The 17543-nt window shown below is 42.7% G+C and overlaps 3 protein-coding genes across 9 annotated transcripts in view; 1 reads left to right on the forward strand and 2 right to left on the reverse strand.

Annotated features, from left to right (window-relative positions):
- LOC143908155 (low-density lipoprotein receptor) overlaps nt 1-5781 on the reverse strand; it is a 29370-nt gene extending 23589 nt beyond the window's left edge. Inside the window, exons 1-3 of one of the 5 annotated variants that reach the window (XM_077425540.1) lie at nt 5577-5781; nt 4260-5129; nt 1404-1529 (exon numbers count right to left, since the gene is read on the reverse strand). In XM_077425540.1, coding sequence (XP_077281666.1) covers nt 1404-1529; nt 4260-4338 — 205 coding nt within the window. In that variant the 5' untranslated portion in view covers nt 4339-5129; nt 5577-5781. The remainder of the gene's footprint in view (nt 1-1403; nt 1530-4259; nt 5130-5576) is intronic. The other 4 variants (XM_077425542.1, XM_077425544.1, XM_077425541.1 and 1 more) reach the window with 4 other exon arrangements.
- The window catches only part of LOC143908158 (uncharacterized), a 33489-nt gene that overhangs the window by 9259 nt on the left and 6687 nt on the right, over nt 1-17543 (forward strand). Inside the window, exons 3-5 of one of the 3 annotated variants that reach the window (XM_077425548.1) lie at nt 16235-16461; nt 17139-17292; nt 17375-17529. In XM_077425548.1, coding sequence (XP_077281674.1) covers nt 16309-16461; nt 17139-17292; nt 17375-17529 — 462 coding nt within the window. In that variant the 5' untranslated portion in view covers nt 16235-16308. Of the gene's footprint in view, nt 1-16234; nt 16462-16863; nt 17018-17138; nt 17293-17374; nt 17530-17543 lie in introns of those variants that run through there. The other 2 variants (XM_077425549.1, XM_077425551.1) reach the window with 2 other exon arrangements.
- On the reverse strand, nt 13687-15686 carry LOC143908168 (pleckstrin homology domain-containing family J member 1). Its single transcript, XM_077425568.1, has 2 exons — nt 15157-15686; nt 13687-14695 (listed from the first exon to the last, which is right to left on the reverse strand). The coding sequence occupies exons 1-2, from the start codon at nt 15245-15247 to the stop codon at nt 14220-14222; spliced, it is 567 nt and encodes a 188-aa protein (XP_077281694.1). The 5' UTR covers nt 15248-15686; the 3' UTR covers nt 13687-14219.

Raw genomic sequence — 17543 nt, forward strand, 5'->3', positions numbered from 1 at the left:
GTAATTCTTTCGTTTTAATATTGTTTTTAATTTCTCCTTACTTTTTTCTCAGAAAATATTGAGTAAATTTATATACATATATATTGTTCTCAAGTACTAAATCGTAAAGCAATAAAAAAAATGCAACATTTAATTATCTACGGGAAAGCACCGTCGCGTAAGAATGCAGTATCATATGTAGGTCATTACAACGCGTCTGCGATAAGATAAATCAGGTGCGATGAATGCGCTAATAAAATTATCTATACTCGTATAATTTTGGACGAATCTTGACTCTCGGACGGCGTCGCTTGCGCAACTTCCTCCTCGAGGCACATAAACAATCGATATAAGCGCTGAGAGAAGACAATATCATTTCGAAATCAAGCGGAAATGCAAATTGAAAGCCATAATTCAAGTTTTGATTAAAACTCTATAATTCACCAACATTATTCGCGCGAGGCGTTTCGCAAGGCTACACCGGACTCGCGCAGACGTTACGCCGTATTATTATAGTTTATAGTTGATAAACGTCATTATGCACGTCGATCGGGATGCGGTTTGTTTGGCGCACGCGGCGCCTCGTAAATAAATCTCCAAGTGCGATCGATCGAACGGGCCTAGATTCGCCAAGGCTTTAAATCGCAGCCGCGAAAATTAGTTCGGTCAGCCCTCTGCTGAGACATCTACTCGAGATCAATAAAACGGTGGAAGGACGCGCGGGCAAACGCAGACGGCTTATTTGTCAACGGATCGTCATTTAATTAACAAACACACGCGTGCGCGCGCGCGCGCACTGGGTCGTACACACGCTTGCGTGTACGCACACTTTCGCATGTAGCACAGCGCGAAACTTCCGAAACAACTTATTATTTATCCCTGCGTCATTTTTCATGTCGCGATTCATAACGCCGATTCATAAATATTTCATTACTCGCGCGGAGCAAAGAAACGTTCGATGCGCAAGTCGGTGATTACGGTTTGTCGTTAAAAAAATTTCAAACGATTTATCACTTTTATTCCATTCTCCACGTCTCGAAATAATTATTAAAAAATTCCCTCTACAATTCTGCAAAATACTTCGCTAAAATTCCGATTTCGTGGCGCTCACTTATAAGTTCGCGCGTAGCGATCAAAGGGGTATAATTATGAAAAATATGTACGATCGCGATGTAAGGAGTGTAAACGAGAAATTCACGAAACCCCATGCAGAAACGACTAATGGCTCGATCGTTTGCGCAACGTTAATATTTGTTGTGTAAAACGATGTTTGCGTTTCGGTTCATATGCGAATTTGACGCGTCAAAAAGTTGCGCAAATTTGCGCTCGATCGTGTATACGGACCGCGCCGGACGTCATCGTTGTTACGTTATATCGCATGTATAATTTGACGTATTTTTCGCATAATTCTGCGCGTGACTTACTTTTGCATTCCTCCGGGCTTTCGTCGGAATTGTCAGTACAATCGTCCGATTTGTCGCAGACCCACGAGATCGGTATGCATCTGCCATTGGCACATCGGAACTGCCGCAAAGGACAAGCTAGTTTACCTGAGAACCAACGAAAAAAATGCACTGAGAAAAAACTCAACAAGTAGTCTTTACAAGCTTAACACGAGCAGCACGTAAGAAAAAAAAAAGAAACGTAAGAGACGGAAATTAAGCGTACTGGAGATCGATCAATCGTAGTTTTTCAGCTTTTAAATTAAACCTGATGTATTTTCGAGAGAATACCCTCGATCGCTCGATTCACTTACCGCTCAAATTGCTTGTCGCGCTTACATTCTTTCGGCTTGCGAAACCTTCACGGATCTGGTAAATAAACGAATTGAGATAACGCCAAGATTTGTAGCGAAGTTATAATTAGAGTGACTCGCCGTTAGAAGACGAGACCTATGGACGCGCGACCGCGCGACACGTGCGTCGTTCCAATGCTAAACGCAGCAATAATAAAATCAAACGTAATCTCTCGCGTAACTCATTTGCGTATCAACTGGTCGACAAGGTTTACTTTGCAATTCTCGTTGACGACAATAGAGTTAGATACCTATCTCTGCCTACTATACGCTCATTGAGCAAATAACACCAGTGACACCACGCAATTTTACCTTTGCATTTTACCATATGCAGTATCGTTATTCGATTACCCGTGAGCCGTGTAAACGATTATTATTTCCAATGTTACAATTTTCATTTCAATTAACCGACGTTCTGACATTGTCTGACATAATATTCTTGCTGTAATGTAATTTCTCCTTGCGCGGTAGTCATCGTGGAGAAATATTTATTTAACGATTCGTACGACAGGGAGAGAGTTTCCTATAAAGATATCAGTTCAAGTATCAGTTACTCCATCAGTAATATCGGTATAAAGATTACCGACGAACGGATCCGAATAAATAATGCGAACGGTACACGGTGGCAGTCCAAGCGAAATAACAGACGATCCTGAGATCGAAGTTTTTTCTTTCTTTTTTTTTGCGAATTCACGTACGGTCCGCGAAACACCTTAACAACTCCCGACGGGAATCGCCGACACGGATTTATCACGTGGAACGTGCGCGCCGGCTATTTTCCGCTGTGTGCTTTACGCTACCTCATGAATTCCTCGGTGAAATTACCGGGCGATGTTAATGGACCGGTGGAAATCGCGAGACGTACGCAAATTTCGAAGCGACTTGAACGTGTGTGTGTGTGTGTGTGTGTGTGTATGTGTGTGTGTGTGTACACGCGGTCAGAATAGATCAAATAAAAGTCCACGACGACGGGATCTAGTTTGCCGGAAGAATCATTACGCTAATTGCGCCTGATGGATATCTGTAACTATATAGTGTGTGCGCGCGTCTCGTTTCTGTCCGCGGTGACAGATGACAGAAAATCGGGAATCCTTTACATATCAAGCTAAAAATGTGTAACGAGACGATTTTTCACTTATATGTACACGTCGCGTGCAAGAAACAGAAACTATAACGCGCTTGTTGACTAAATGTTATTTATTTTGAATATCACGTGCCTTGCAAACATTGCGGAAATCAAAACAAAGCGGCGTTGAATGACTTATCATTTTACTCCGTTTTCTCTCAATCACGTTAACATCCTACTATGTACATATCTCGTCTCGGCGAAAAACAGAAACGTATACGCAATATAGCTCAATGGAAAAGAGCGAGCGTGCGCGACCGTTGACAAAACGGGACGACGCCGACGACGTCGCGTCTATCGGTCTTACATAATGTGCAACTTCGCGTCAGCTGAATCGAACGTCTCGGGTCGCGGCGCTTTTTCGGGGGGCTCGTCCCCGCGGTCCAGAGGGATGCTGCGAACGATCGGGACGCGAACGGAACGGGAACGCGCGAAGAGATCTCGACGCGCTCCGCTCGCACGAATGCGCGACGCACGAGCTCCAGTCACCTCGGAAATGCTCTGAACCCTAAACCTAATTTGGATTAACGTCATTAATCGCAGGGACGCAAGTTCAACGTGATATACTATAACATTATTAATTTTCGCGATACAAATTTGATATAATATAATGTGATTTTCAAAATTCGATTTTCAATACACGACGAGGGTATCCGATCTCTGCGGCGCGTTCTCGACGAGAATGGAAATTTTCGGAGCTGGACTCGGGGTGAGAGAGAAACGGCCGCCATGGAATCTCCTCGCCGGCATGTTTTTTTTTTGTTTCAGAGGCTTCGCAGGATCTTGTCCTTTTCTCTTACGAAATAATACGCGATGTCACAATGCCATTAATCTCTGACGCGCGTCTCACATTAACATCGGACGACGGTAGCGATGACGTTGACAGTCAATAATAGCACGTACGCGACTACGGTCGTAAATAAATCGATTGTCTCCTCCCGATGTCGAGCGGTGACCAAATAACGCGTGAACAAATAACCCACCCTCAGAAGAGAAAAAGAGAGCGAACGTTAAAATCCGCGAGCCCCTCATTGACGCGCCTCTCGGAGGGAGGGAGCGGGAGAACGGAGCGCGGCAAAGGCGAACGAAGTCATAACTGAAAAATTCGTCGATACGTCGCGATACCGTCGAAGGAGGCTTTCGTAGACGAACGCGAGACGAATCGCGAGTTTTGTTCCGAGGACCGCGACGCAGCTGTGGGTGTATACGGGCCAGGCTCTTCAGGACCAGCTCTCTTCCCCTCGCCGCCTCTCCCGCTCCCATCTCTCCTCATCGCCCCCTCGCGCCTCTGGCCCCTTTCGCTCCAGCGAAAATGTTTCTCCGCCGTAACTGTGACTGAAAAAAAAAATGCGGACTTACTGTCGGTCGAGAAGGCGTCCGCGGCTGCCAGCACGGCCAGCGCGACGAGCAGCAACGCGCCACGGGATTCTCGCCCCATAACAACCCTCTTTTCTTCTCTCACGGTCGTGTCCTTCGTGCCTCCGTTCCACCACTGTGTCACGGCGAACCACCACCACCACCTCCACCACCACCCCAGCGGCAGAGCGGGCACACCACCACCGTTGCCAACCTCTCGCGGTGCTTCCTGCCGCGACAGTTTCTTCTCCCCGCCTCTCCCTCGCTCGTTCGCCCCCTCGCCGGGTTTCTTCTCTCTTTCTCTCTCTCTCTTTGGCTTCTTCTCTTCCTCTCGCGAGAATATCGATCAACAACAATAACAACAACAATGTACACCGCTGTCGGACGGAGTGGCGATCACTGGCGGAGCATCCTCGCGAGACCACGCGGTCCAACAGCCACCGGCATCGGTATCCGTCGAGCCCGTCAATCGGACGATCTCGCTGTCCTGCTCTCTCGCTCCCTCTCTCTCTCTCTCTCTTCGTCTTTCTCGTCAGTCGCAACCTTCGCCGCCTCGTCGCCCGTCCTTCTCTGACCGTCAGTCGCTCTGTCACTCTCCTCCTCGCGATTACGCGCGGCGCAAGAAAAAAAATACACTCCGCGAAGTGGTGAGACCGACCGGCCCGCCCCGTGTGCGACCACCTCCGTGCGCGTCCCGCGAGGTATATCCGTCCTTCTCCCTCGCCTTTCCTCGCCCGCTGCTACCCGCTGCTGCCCGCTGCGTCGATCCCGACCAGTGGCGGATTATCGCGCCGAGGCCGTCAGCGCCCTCCGATTTTCGGGCGGCTCGGGGCGGATTTCCAACGCGGAGACGCTCGATCCTCTCGTCGCATCCTGCAAAAGTTCCCGGTCGCAAACAATGATCCAGTCAGGGCGGAGGGGGGATTTAGATCGTCGGTGAATTCGGGAGCGTCAGACCGTTATCGCAACAAACCATTAGAGGAGACCATTAAGACAGATCATTATCGCAGTCCCTTATCCGCTTCGCAAGGCTTCCCCGATTTTCGTTACTCCGACAATTCGGACGAGGAAATCGGTCATTTCGCGCCTGGAGATTCCAATGTTTCGGGGAAACTCTTAAAAATGCGTTTTATAATTCCGCGTTTATATATTACAAACTTCATGATCATTACTTCCCAGTTAAATCGCGAATAATACTCGATAAACTCTTTCTCTTTCCCTCTCACTCTCTCATTCATTCATACTCTCTTTCTCTCTCTCTCTCTCGCTCTCTCTCTCTCTCTCTCTCTCTCTGACACTTTCTTAATTAAAAATGTTTACCAGCGACGGAAAGTCTCGAAATTAGTTCAAATTCCGTGTCCTATAATCCGCCACTGCGATTCAGCCGGTTTCTCTCGCTTCTCTGGGTGCCACGCTCGATCGCCCAGTGCGAGTAACGTCGCACTCCGTCTCCCTTTCTCTCTCTTTCCTTCGCGCGCTCTCCCGGGCGAGACTACGCCGGCCCCGACAGTGGCTCTGGCTCTGACGCACCGACATCGCGCCACCTGCGCGCGCAGTTTCGCTCCTCTCGTTCCATTGTGCGCGCTCGCCGTTCCGCTTGCCCGGCTTGCCCCCTCGCGCTCTCGCCCCCCCCCCGCCAACCCGTTTGCGCTAAACGCGCGCCGGGCGCGGGCGCTCGAAACTCGAAAGCGTTTCACGCGCGTCACCTCGTCACGCGTGCGAATCGTACGATAGGTACGTGGCCCCGGTTTAACCCGGAAAGGCCACGCACCACCTCCTTACTCGCCCCTTCCGCGAACGATGAAGAAATGACGATGTGAAATTTCTGCGCTCGCGCGCGCACCCCGTATACCTGTGTGCGAATCGAGACATCACTCTTAAATGGAATTCTTTTGTTTTTTTTTTGCCTTGTTTGTCTTTACGTCGATGGATGAAATTTGTCATTCCTATAGTTGTTCGTCTCACACGAATACTAATATATTTAGTCGTCTGAGAATATATGCTTGCTTGAGAAATATGATCAGATACCGTAAGAAAGACCGCGGAATAATACAAGCTGTTTGTGTTTAAAAGTACATAATTTCTTGACTCATCGAAGTGTGACGCAATGTTTGCTAGACAATAAACTTTTACAGTTTTTTTCTACCAAAATTGTCAAGTAGACAAGCAACCATTAATTATTAAATAGTTCGACTTTGTAAAAAATAACTATATTATTATTATTAATATATACCATACAATGAATATTTAGTTTGTAAAAAATCTCGTACAAATTGTTGCAACTAAAATTATTTGGAAATCACAGACTTTGGACTTACTCTGTACACAAAGGGGTAATAATGGAACAAACTTCGCTATTACTCGTTATCCGTGTGAGTCTGCGTGCTCCACATCAATACGTTAGATCCGTTGGACGCCAAAAAGCAGTTCTTCCGCGGATGAACGCTTATAGATACGGTAGGATGCTTGGTTGGCTTGGAACCCGAGAGCTTCGCGATCACTTGCTGAGACACTAGATCCCAAATCCATAACTTTCCGTCGGCCGAGCCGGAAAGAATTCTCGCGTCTTGACAGTCCACGATCGATTCCAGGCACAGATCCTTCCCAGTGTGTCCGGCGAACTCGCCGAGTAGCTCTCCCGAGTCCTTGTCGATCAATCTGATCGCGTCGTCCGCGCAACCGACGACCAGACACTGTCCGTCACCGGTGAAACTGGCGCATGTGATCGCATCTGAAAAATTTGCGTCGCGTTGTAAAATACTGTATTACTTTCCAATCTCAACGCGAAGTCGCAAATCCGTTATATTGTAACTCGTTATTTCTCACCTCCCATATAATCTTCGCAAAGTTCGCCCACTCGTATATCATACGTGCGTGCTTTGCCGTCGAAAGAACCGGACAAGATCTCGTGAGCCGAAACCCTCACGCTCGAAATGGAATCCTTGGCGTCGTTCAAAGATTGTACCGCTTCTTGCGCCTTGGAACGTCCGTCCCAACACATGACACTGTTGTCACGCGACCCAGAAACGATCATTGACGATTCTTCGTTAAATCTGTGATTGCAATAGGAAACATTGAACTTAGCTAAGAGAACTTGCGTTTTAGAAATACGCCGTGCGTTCGAACGTCGTAACATAAAAATCATTATATATGACATTCAAGTTCTAGATTCGTTGAACTTAATTATCTTTATTTAAGACAGAATTTAATTGGTGATACATATCAGACAGAGGGCAGTTTTTCACCTTTTTGCACTTACAAATCTTAAATAAATTTGTTTGCGAAATATAATAATAATCTTGATACTCGTTAACTTCAATTTTGCAAACGATACACTTACCTGACTGTCGTGACGGGTCCTGCGTGTCCTCGGAAGCGACGCACAGGCGTGCCTGTCGCCACGTCCCAGACGATTACAGATTTGTCTAATCCGCATGATACTATCTGGCTGCTGTCGCAAGACGCGGAGGCATCCATAACCTCGTCGCCGTGTCCGCCGTACGTCTTTAACGTAACAGACTTGTACGGATTCCATAATTTTAGCTTTCTATCTGACCCGCACGTTACGCAATACGAACCGTCCACTGAAACGCAAAACCATCGGTTTCCATATACGCGTCTGATGAAATAATAGTGTATCAAAAGTAAACGAGTCTCCTTACCACTGAATCGTACAGATCTGACGGCCCCTTGCTTGCAGTCGATTTCTTTCTCGAATTTGTATTCAATATTCATTTTTCTTCTCTTCTTCTTAAGACGCGAGCTTAGAGCTTACATATAATGAAGTTCTGCGATAAATTCTTTTAACGTGTTAAATATCTTTTCTCTATTGGTATTTATTTAGAATAGCTACTGCACCTCAAATATCGATGAAATTAGGCTTAATCGATTCGTTTTTGCATAAAACGAAAGAATCTGGCAGAAAAATGCGGCGGTCTGCCCAACGAAGCGAGATATTTAACGTTAAAGTTGACGACTCTCAGGTTATGAAACCTGTCATACCGACGAGATGTAGCGACTGTGGTAGCGACATGAACATGCCCCGCGGCCACATGCGCATGCTCTGTCAGCTCTGTGGCCACATGCGCATGCTCCGTGTCCGCACGCGCATGCAAAAGTGCGCGACGTTGAAACGTATGCATACTTATAATGCATAAATATAAATATGTACTTTTTATATACGAACTTTTCTCTGCTTTAACAAATTATTTGTTAAATAATTTGTTAAAGCAGAGAATAGTTGGTATATGGAAAGTACATATTTATATTTACAATGAATAGTTGGTATATAAATATGTACTTTTCATATACCAACTATTCTCTGCTTTAACAAACTATTTGTTAAATAATTTGTTAAAGCAGAGAATAGTTGGGGTATGAAAAGTACATATTTATATGTACAATGAATAGTTGGTATATAAATATGTACTTTTCGTATACCAACTATTCTCTGCTTTAACAAATTATTTCTGTTTCGTTAACTTCGACGCATAATATCTGTAGCAGAAATAATTTGTAAAGCAGAGAATAGTTGGTATACGAAAAGTACATATTTATATACCAACTATTCATTGTACATATAAATATGTACTTTTCATACCCCAACTATTCTCTGCTTTAACAAATTATTTAACAAATAGTTTGTTAAAGCAGAGAATAGTTGGTATATGAAAAGTACATATTTATATACCAACTATTCATTGTAAATATAAATATGTACTTTCCATATACCAACTATTCTCTGCTTTAACAAATTATTTAACAAATAATTTGTTAAAGCAGAGAAAAGTTCGTATATAAAAAGTACATATTTATATTTATGCATTATAAGTATGCATACGTTTCAAATTCGCGCACTTTTGCATGCGCGTGCGGGCACGGAGCATGCGCATGTGGCCGCGGGGCATGTTTCTGTCGCTACCACAATCGCTACATCGCGTCGGTATGACAGGTTTCATAACCTGATAGTCGTCAACTTTAACGCTAAATATCTCGCTTCGCAGGGCAGACCGCCGCATTTTTCTGCCAGATTCTTTCGTTTTATGCAAAAACGAATCGATTAAGTCTAATTTCATCGATATTTGAGGTGCAGTAGCTATTCTAAATAAATACAGAAGATACATCTTGCTTCACTTGCTGTCTCGCTTGTCGGAGTACGGTGTACGGTCTTCTTCTTCTTATGTTTAATGGCCTTCAAGCAGTGCTGCTCCGAAAACGGCCAGGCCAGGACGAACCTCTTGTCGAATAGCCGTAGATGGCGTGTATTGTCAATGTCTTAGGCCACGAATGGCGCCGTAGCAAGATTGAAAACGTGAACAAAAGATCCGCAGGCTTCGGCGCAAGCGCAGAACACCGCGGAATGTTTCTATATGGCTTTGACGATCCCCACGCTTAGTAGTAGGGGATTTTGGATTAGGGTTGCAGATTCATAGACTTGCACGCCGCAAGAAGGAGGCGGACAAATTGACATGTAGGGGCGCTTAAAAAAGGAAGTATGTCTTTAGGGGGCTGAGGAGAAATTTTGTTCATATATTTGATTAGGTAGGAAGCTTTGTTAGTAAAAAGATTACAGTAAAAAATCACATGGTTAATGTCTTGGCTGGGGTAGCCACAAGGACAGGCCCCAGAATCGATAATATTTTTCCTGGCTAAACTGTAATTTAAGTTATAATGTCCACTGCGTAGCCTATTGATAAGAACAATTTCTTTTCTTTTGAAGGGTTTTTTTTATAAAACCAAGGGCGATCTTTACTTGAGTGGAAGTTATTATAAAAAGGAATGCCTTTATATGAGCCGCAGCAACGCAAATATTCTTTAAAATGATTCCGAAGAGTTTCTTTAGCAACTGAATAAAAGTCACAATGGGGAATTTTAAAATCGGGGACATAGCCCTTCCCAGCAGCCTCTTTAGCGATTTTGTCTGCTTGTTCAATGGCCATGATACCTCGGTGCGACGGGATCCAGGCAAGATGGAGATCAACTCCCTTGGAAGAGAGTTGGTAAATCTTTTCTCTAATTCGGGGAATGATATAGTTCTGTTGATTAGCAGCACTCGAACAAAGATTTTCCAAAACATTTTTAGAATCGGAGAATATCACCACCTTAGGAAAATTTCCCCCACCAATGGTTATCAGCACCTGAAGAATAGCCCACGCCTCAGCGGAAAAGATCGTGGTTTCTGTCGGCAGTTTATGCATGATTTGCAGATTTAAGTCTGGGGAGAAAATACCGGCGCCAACGTTTCCCGATTCATTTTTGGAACCATCCGTGTAAAAGGATATAGCGTTCTCCCTTAGTTTTTTAGATTGTTCTATAAAAATAGAGTTGACATTCTGGATATTAGGTTCACAGTAGAATGAAACAAAACGAATGTCGATGACAAGCGATTGGAAACTGTGATTGAATACTGGTAACGTGACAGAATGATAAATCATACTTAATTTACCTAGTATGGATCGAAAGTATTTGTAAGACGGTATAGAATTGATGGCAATTTCGTAATTATGTTGTGTTCTGGTAAGTGGATGTAGATCGTCAAGACTAATAGTTACAGGACTAAATTCTTGAGCCACATTTTTTAATACGAGTTTTGAAGTAAGGAATTTAAATCTATAGTGTAACGGTGGTTCCTTTGCTTCATCCAACATTACGTTGATTGGGGTAGATTGTCTATAGCCCAGTGCAGTCCCGATGGCTTTATTTTGAATGCGTTGTAATTTTTGGAAAATGGTGAGATTGCCGCGTAGCTGGTAGACCTGGCACCCATAGTCCATGTTGCTTCGAATTAATCCCTTGTAGATCATGTCAAGTTGTTGGGGGTGAGCACCCCACCAGACTCCAGCAAGAGCCGTCGTAACGCTTAGAGCTTTTATATGTGCTATAGCTTTTTTTGTATATGTGGGAGTCTTTTTATAGTTTTTTTATATGTGCCGATTTCGCCAGGAATTTATTTATTCTGGAGCTGGAACTCGTTGCGACAACTACGGCACTCCCGATCGCGGCTAGTCTTATCTATCTATCAATTGCGCTATCAAGCTCTGTGATAGCGATTAAATTATTCTTGAACGTTCTGAAGATATACCTCGCGATTTTTTAGACAATAAATCATATCGGTCTTCGAGCTACTCTAAAACGATTTCGGCACGGAGCTGCACGCTGCACCGTCTTTGTGATATCACCTGCTGGTTTTGGTGATATCACATGCTGTGATTGTGTTTGTGATATCCCGAAAACGTTATTGTATAAGAGACTCTTCGATCTGTCCCTCGCTGAACTCTTCAGAGACGAATTTCGAGTGAGTACCTAACGCGATTACTTCGGAACTATATATAATGTATTAACAAAAGAATTGACTGTATTATTCAACCTTTTATACCGATGCACTTTAAAGCTCAAGATAATTTTTTGTCCTGACCATAGCTCTTTTATTGCACATATAAAATTTGATGTAAAATAAATATTTTTAAAATAAAATGATTTAATATATATATAAAAGACTTTTGCTATATCGCACAGATAATACCATTTAATTGTCGTTTAATTTTGCTAAAGAGTTAGCGTGCACGTCAACTATAATTCTTAGAATTGTTTAGTCCAGATGTTCATCCGAATACCTAACGAAAACCCACATTCCGTGCAAAATACAGCTGTACTTTTATTTTGTAACGTTTCTTGTGGCAATTAAATAACGGCTGCACTTAAATATAGAGAACACGAATGTGAGTCACTCAAATGAACTACTTAATATCTTCACGCGCTATTATTAAATTTAATATTACGGTTCGGGAGCGAAACGATAAAAGCGCTGCCGTAAACAAACGGCATTCCGATCAGTCCAATCTATTTAAATCGTCACTGCGGGCTCGGTAATCGTTTCTGGTCGACTAATAAGCCTTTGTTTCACAAGGACCAGTAATATTAGATTTGTGACGTTAGACGAGACCTGTAACACTAGATGCTGGCTATTACGAGACAAGCAAATTGCTTAAGAGCAATTTAATTAGCAAAACGTAGTCTCAAAACTTTATCTCAGCCGTAATGTAACTTGAACGATGAAGGAAATGACAATTATATTGTATTATTATTATTTTATTTTACATTAATTTTGATTAGAAGAAGCTGCAAAATTAAGTAGTACCCGCACTTGTCTTATCGCGAGTGATGTTGTTAAATAATTGTGCAGTCGATATATATATATATAAAACAAAGTCGGGTTAGTTACAGCACTTATAACTCAAGAACGGCTGGACAGATTTTGAAAGTATTGTATATGAAGTAGGGGTAGAATTTTCCGGAATAGCAGAATAACTATTAAAAAAAAAAACGTTTTTCACGTAAAAAAAAAATTATTTCTAGAAAGATATCCAAATACATAGAAAAAATACATACAGGGAGGGAGAGAGGGAGAGAGGGGTGAGGGGGAGGGGGAGGGGTGAGAGAGAGAGAGAGAGAGAGAGAGAGAGAGAGAGAGAGAGAGAGAGAGAGGGAGAGTACATATAAAAGCTTAAAACTATAGAAAGACTCCCGGCCTTTTTCGTGGGACCGTCAGTACATCCGTTTTAAAAATTGGTACTACGTAGCAACGTCCATTTTCCGACACTGTCGATAAAGCGGAAAACACACAGATTTTTGCATAACCAGAGAGAAACCTGAGAGGCCATCCCGGCCTTTAGCGGGGAGCACACACTTCTGCGTTCTGCGCGATGCGTAAGCATAAGAAAATTGCGTGGTCCATATGCACGTGCACAAGGAAATAAGCCAATCAATTTTCTTATGCTTATATTAAGATATCGCAGATTATGTATAAATGTAGTATATTATGCATTTACAGTTTTTGATAATACAATTAAAGTGCAGAAATTATAAAAATACCTTTATTTTTTTTCATTATGAACTTAACAATGTTGCTATTACAGAATTTTGTTAGACGGATTGAGTATTTGATAAATAAATATTTCATTAAATTTATACAGAGGTAGAAGTGGCGATTACAAAAAAATCACAAAATTTGTTTTGTTGCAATATGAATCGTACATAATTTATTATTATACCTTAAAGTGTATACGTGGGTCTGTCACGTTCAACGCTACCTTAAAATATTTTAAGAAATCTAAAAAAATTCGTGAAACATCTGTCTACATCGTAGTTGACGACTGTACAGTCATTTTGATGTGTGCGCGTGAACATCGTTTATTTAATATCTTCTAACAGGCTCTTGCAAGTTTTACAGTTACGAGCAGATATCACTTTCGGCTCGGACGCCGTAGACCCACGTGTACGCGTTAAAGGTTAAGTATTCAATATTAATATTTAGTTGTCGAAAATTACTAAATATGCATCGGTACACTCGTATAACTTGTTTTACAATATTATTATAAATTAAAACAAGTTTTAAATTCACATCGTTGTACGTTACTTGCATATATTTTACACATCCGTGCTATCTTGTCAGTATTATTACTTTATATAATTCGAATTTTGTCTGTTCTCGTATACCTACATATATATTCGTTGTCGCATTAGGAAAAGAATAACTTTTTCACCCCAGACTGTTTTCTTTTTACATTTAACTTTTTAATAACTGTTTTTAATCTCTTTTGGATTTGAAACGCGCTCTAATATTATAATAAACAAAATCATTCTTATTTGAAGTAAATTACTTCGTCTGACTATAATATTTCTATTTTCCTTTACATTTTGTCTCGTACATAGGATATAAATTCTATATGTGGTATACTATCTTATTATTATAATATATAAATTATTAAAGCTCGTACACATACTTATTGTGAACCTGCGTCCTAAAACTTGCTCGCTCGTGGCAGTTTTCCACAAAACTTTCTTACATCGATTACGTACGTATTGTTCCTTCAAAATATAAATTTCGCGAGGCCGCCATTTTTAGATATTAAATTGTAAAAATTAACAATTTTAATTTAGGTAGTCTAAAATTATTGTCCCGTATTAAAGATCTATGAGATTAACGTCCCTCGTTATCGTATTCAACGTAGGCGCGACTGACGTCGTAAAGGAACGTACGTGAGATCTGAAACTGGTGGCAGGTTCCCAAGCTTCGTCTCGCACCACACCCTGATTTCTAGGATACATGAGCAACGGGTCCTTTCCCGTTTTCTCGCGCAATCTTTCCTGAAGCACGATCAGGCGCGATCGCCAATATTCGTAGCTCGCTTGCTTAAGCGCGTCGACCCACTGCTCCACTTGGGTCTCCGATCGACCGCTCAGCACGTGTCGCTTCTCCTGCTCGTCGCGGAACGAGATACTGAACGCAAACGCCCCCTCGGATGAATTATCTATATTGATGGCGTAATTCTCTAGAACGATGACCCCGGCGGGTTGCCTCCTATCGATGTGCCCCAAGTCATTGATGTTGAAGTAAAACAATAGATTGTATCGCAGCTTGAACCACTTCTCTTTGAACACTGGAAGCAAATATAAAAGTGAAAATATATTGGACAAATGTTAGTTTAATTATCGTTTACTTTAATTATCAACAATTATGAATACGCCTTTGATTCCTTCCTTCGATTGACACTAACTAAGACACAGATGTTACAACAGACTACGCATTTTCTTTGTTTTGATCCAGAAAGCGGTACAATTATTCTCCATAAACGAAACTCTCTTAAGCAGCTCTATTTACAGTCTATATCTCGAGAGACGATAGAGATTGAAAAAAAATAACTCCCCCTCGAGTCTAACCGAAGGAAGGTAATCGCGCAGTGGCGGCATACGACAATCTATAACGATAAAATCCGCGATCTAATTCTGACGGAACAATTATTTATAATACACGTATAATCGTATCTCACTCCGGAGAAGTTCGTCAAGTGACAGGTGACAGGTTAGGCCCGTCGCGTTACGTAAAAACGACTAAACTAACCTGACTTATGGGCCCGCTTGTGATTTAGACGTCCCTCCAGGTCCGCGGGTCCAAAGCTCGCCTCCGCGAGCTCCCTGTCGTTGAATCTCATGCCCGACCCGGAATCCGAGGACGTCGCGTGTCACGCGTGTATACGCACCACCAGTTACAGGACTTTACAGGTTTAACACGGGTTACAGCAGGGGCTGTCGCGCCGCCGTGACGGCACGTTCCATCCTCGATTCGTCGATCGCGTCAATAATATCGCTCGCTCTCGTCTCCGACGTTAATCAATTGACGTGGGCGCGCTCTCACTTTTGCGTCGATCAATAATCGCGAGACTCGAGAGAAAAATACGGTCCGATAAAGTGCCTATCGCGCGATCTTATACGCTCGACGAAACGAGCTGGGTGACCGCGTCGCGCGCGTCATATAGTTTCGAAATAGCTCGTTCAAAAATAGAAAATTGCTAGAAGATTTTCACGCGGCTTCCTATTTTCCGATCGATGCATCGGCGTCTCAATTTATCGATTCGAATTTCAATCGATGGACGCGGAAGGGGTAGTAGCTCCACGTTCATTCGTGGCGACCGCGACTGGGCGACGCGAAAAATTATGAGCGATCCTGTCGAAGCGTGAAATGTTCCGCGACAGACGGAAAATAAACGCGGAATTATGTCGATTTCGATAAAAGCGACTTCCTGTTGGAACACTTGCAGATTCGTTAGCTCCTTTCAATCCTCTTTTTTTTTTTCTAACGCGCGAAAAGAGCTGAGATATTAGATTAGAGAGGTGACGGAATTGTAGGAGCTAGAGAGGTTTCGCTATACGCGGTGCTGCCGGTTGAATTAATTCCCGATTAATTTAATCCGTCGAGTTATTTAACGTTTATTTCTACCAAGGTGGATTAACTTTAATCTCGGTTTAACTTACTTTCCATCTTCTTCTAATTTTCAGAACTAAGAAAAGATGAAAAGCAAGTTAAACCGAGATTAAAGTTAATTTACGTTTTGGTAGAAATAAGCATTGTTATATCAATGCAGATTTAACTTCAATCTCAGAGTCTAATAACTTATATACCTTCTTCTGTTTTTCTCTAGTTCTGAGAATTAAAAAAATTAAAAAATAAAAAGTAAGTTGAACCGAGATTAAAGTTAATCAACATTGGTACAAAATGGACATTAAATTTTATGTATTATTGCTGATCGCAATCGTTATTGCGGCATCGATATTGCGTGAGGTCTTCGCTGTGTCTCCTGTCGGCTGGCGGCCCTTTATTAAAAGGTTGATTCAACACGGACCGTCACCGGCACGACAAATTTTATACGTAAGTATATTTTCAGATTGTTTCGGCAATCGACCGTCAGTTTTATAACAACCACAAAATGGATGGATCATCTAGCGCGATGACGAATTGGCCGTCATGGTCTTTACTTTTAAGACGAAGATGAAGGCAAAGTGAAATTAAAAAATGAAGAAAAAGAATCGAAGATGGGTACATCCTACAACAAAATAACCTGATTGAAGACAATGGGAGCTTTCCAGCAAGCGACACAAGTGTCATTTTACTCGTTGCCAAAAAAGAAAGATAAGAACGACACGTTTGTGTGTCAACTTGTGTCGCTTGTTGGAAACTCCCACACGTGGTCGATTTCTCTATCGTTGAATCGACTTCTTTCGAGTTTCGGGTTTCAAGATGGCATTCTTCATTATCGCGATCTCTCGATTCTCTCGACTGCGATTGGTTGATTTTCATTTCGTCTCTGTTTTGTCGCGCGTCGCCGGTCGCCGGTCGCTTTTGCGCGCTAAAATTTGCGATTTAAAGACACGATTTTGACAACGATATGTACAACGGGCATGAATATTTGTCGTGCATCAAAATCGTGAGTGATCTCACAGATCTTGGCTTTTGTATAGCTCTTTTTCGAGTAAAATAGAAAATCTATCTCACGGCCGTGTAAAGGTGACGCAAACGTAAACGAACGTGACGTTTTCGCCTTTCAGCCCGCTGCAAAACAAGCCGTGACGAAGAGCACGCGCAAGCCCGAGAAGGCAGAACCGATGGATTTCACGGCTGATCGTCGTGATTTAATCTCAGTGGCCAATAAGGTCTTCGGAGAGGGCAAATGGAATCATACTGTGGTCAGCCAAAATTTAGGTACATACGTCTGTCGTTGAACAAATTGTCATAACTGTAAATAGTAGAAACCTGTAAAAGTATACTTACGAATTTGTTGTAGATTTCATCGATACGATAGATGCTCGAGATGAGTGCTGCGCTGGCTGCGTCAGTTTCGTTAAGGTCCAGCTCGACGACGGAAACTTTCACGAGGACGTTGGTTATTATGTTGCGGAGGAATCTACAAAAGGCTTGTCGATACAAAACGCCAGAATTGTATGTGTTGATCG

Source organism: Temnothorax americanus, unplaced genomic scaffold (assembly GCF_048541705.1).
Source record: "Temnothorax americanus isolate GAGA-0224 unplaced genomic scaffold, ASM4854170v1 Scaffold9, whole genome shotgun sequence".
NCBI lineage: Eukaryota > Metazoa > Arthropoda > Insecta > Hymenoptera > Formicidae > Temnothorax > Temnothorax americanus.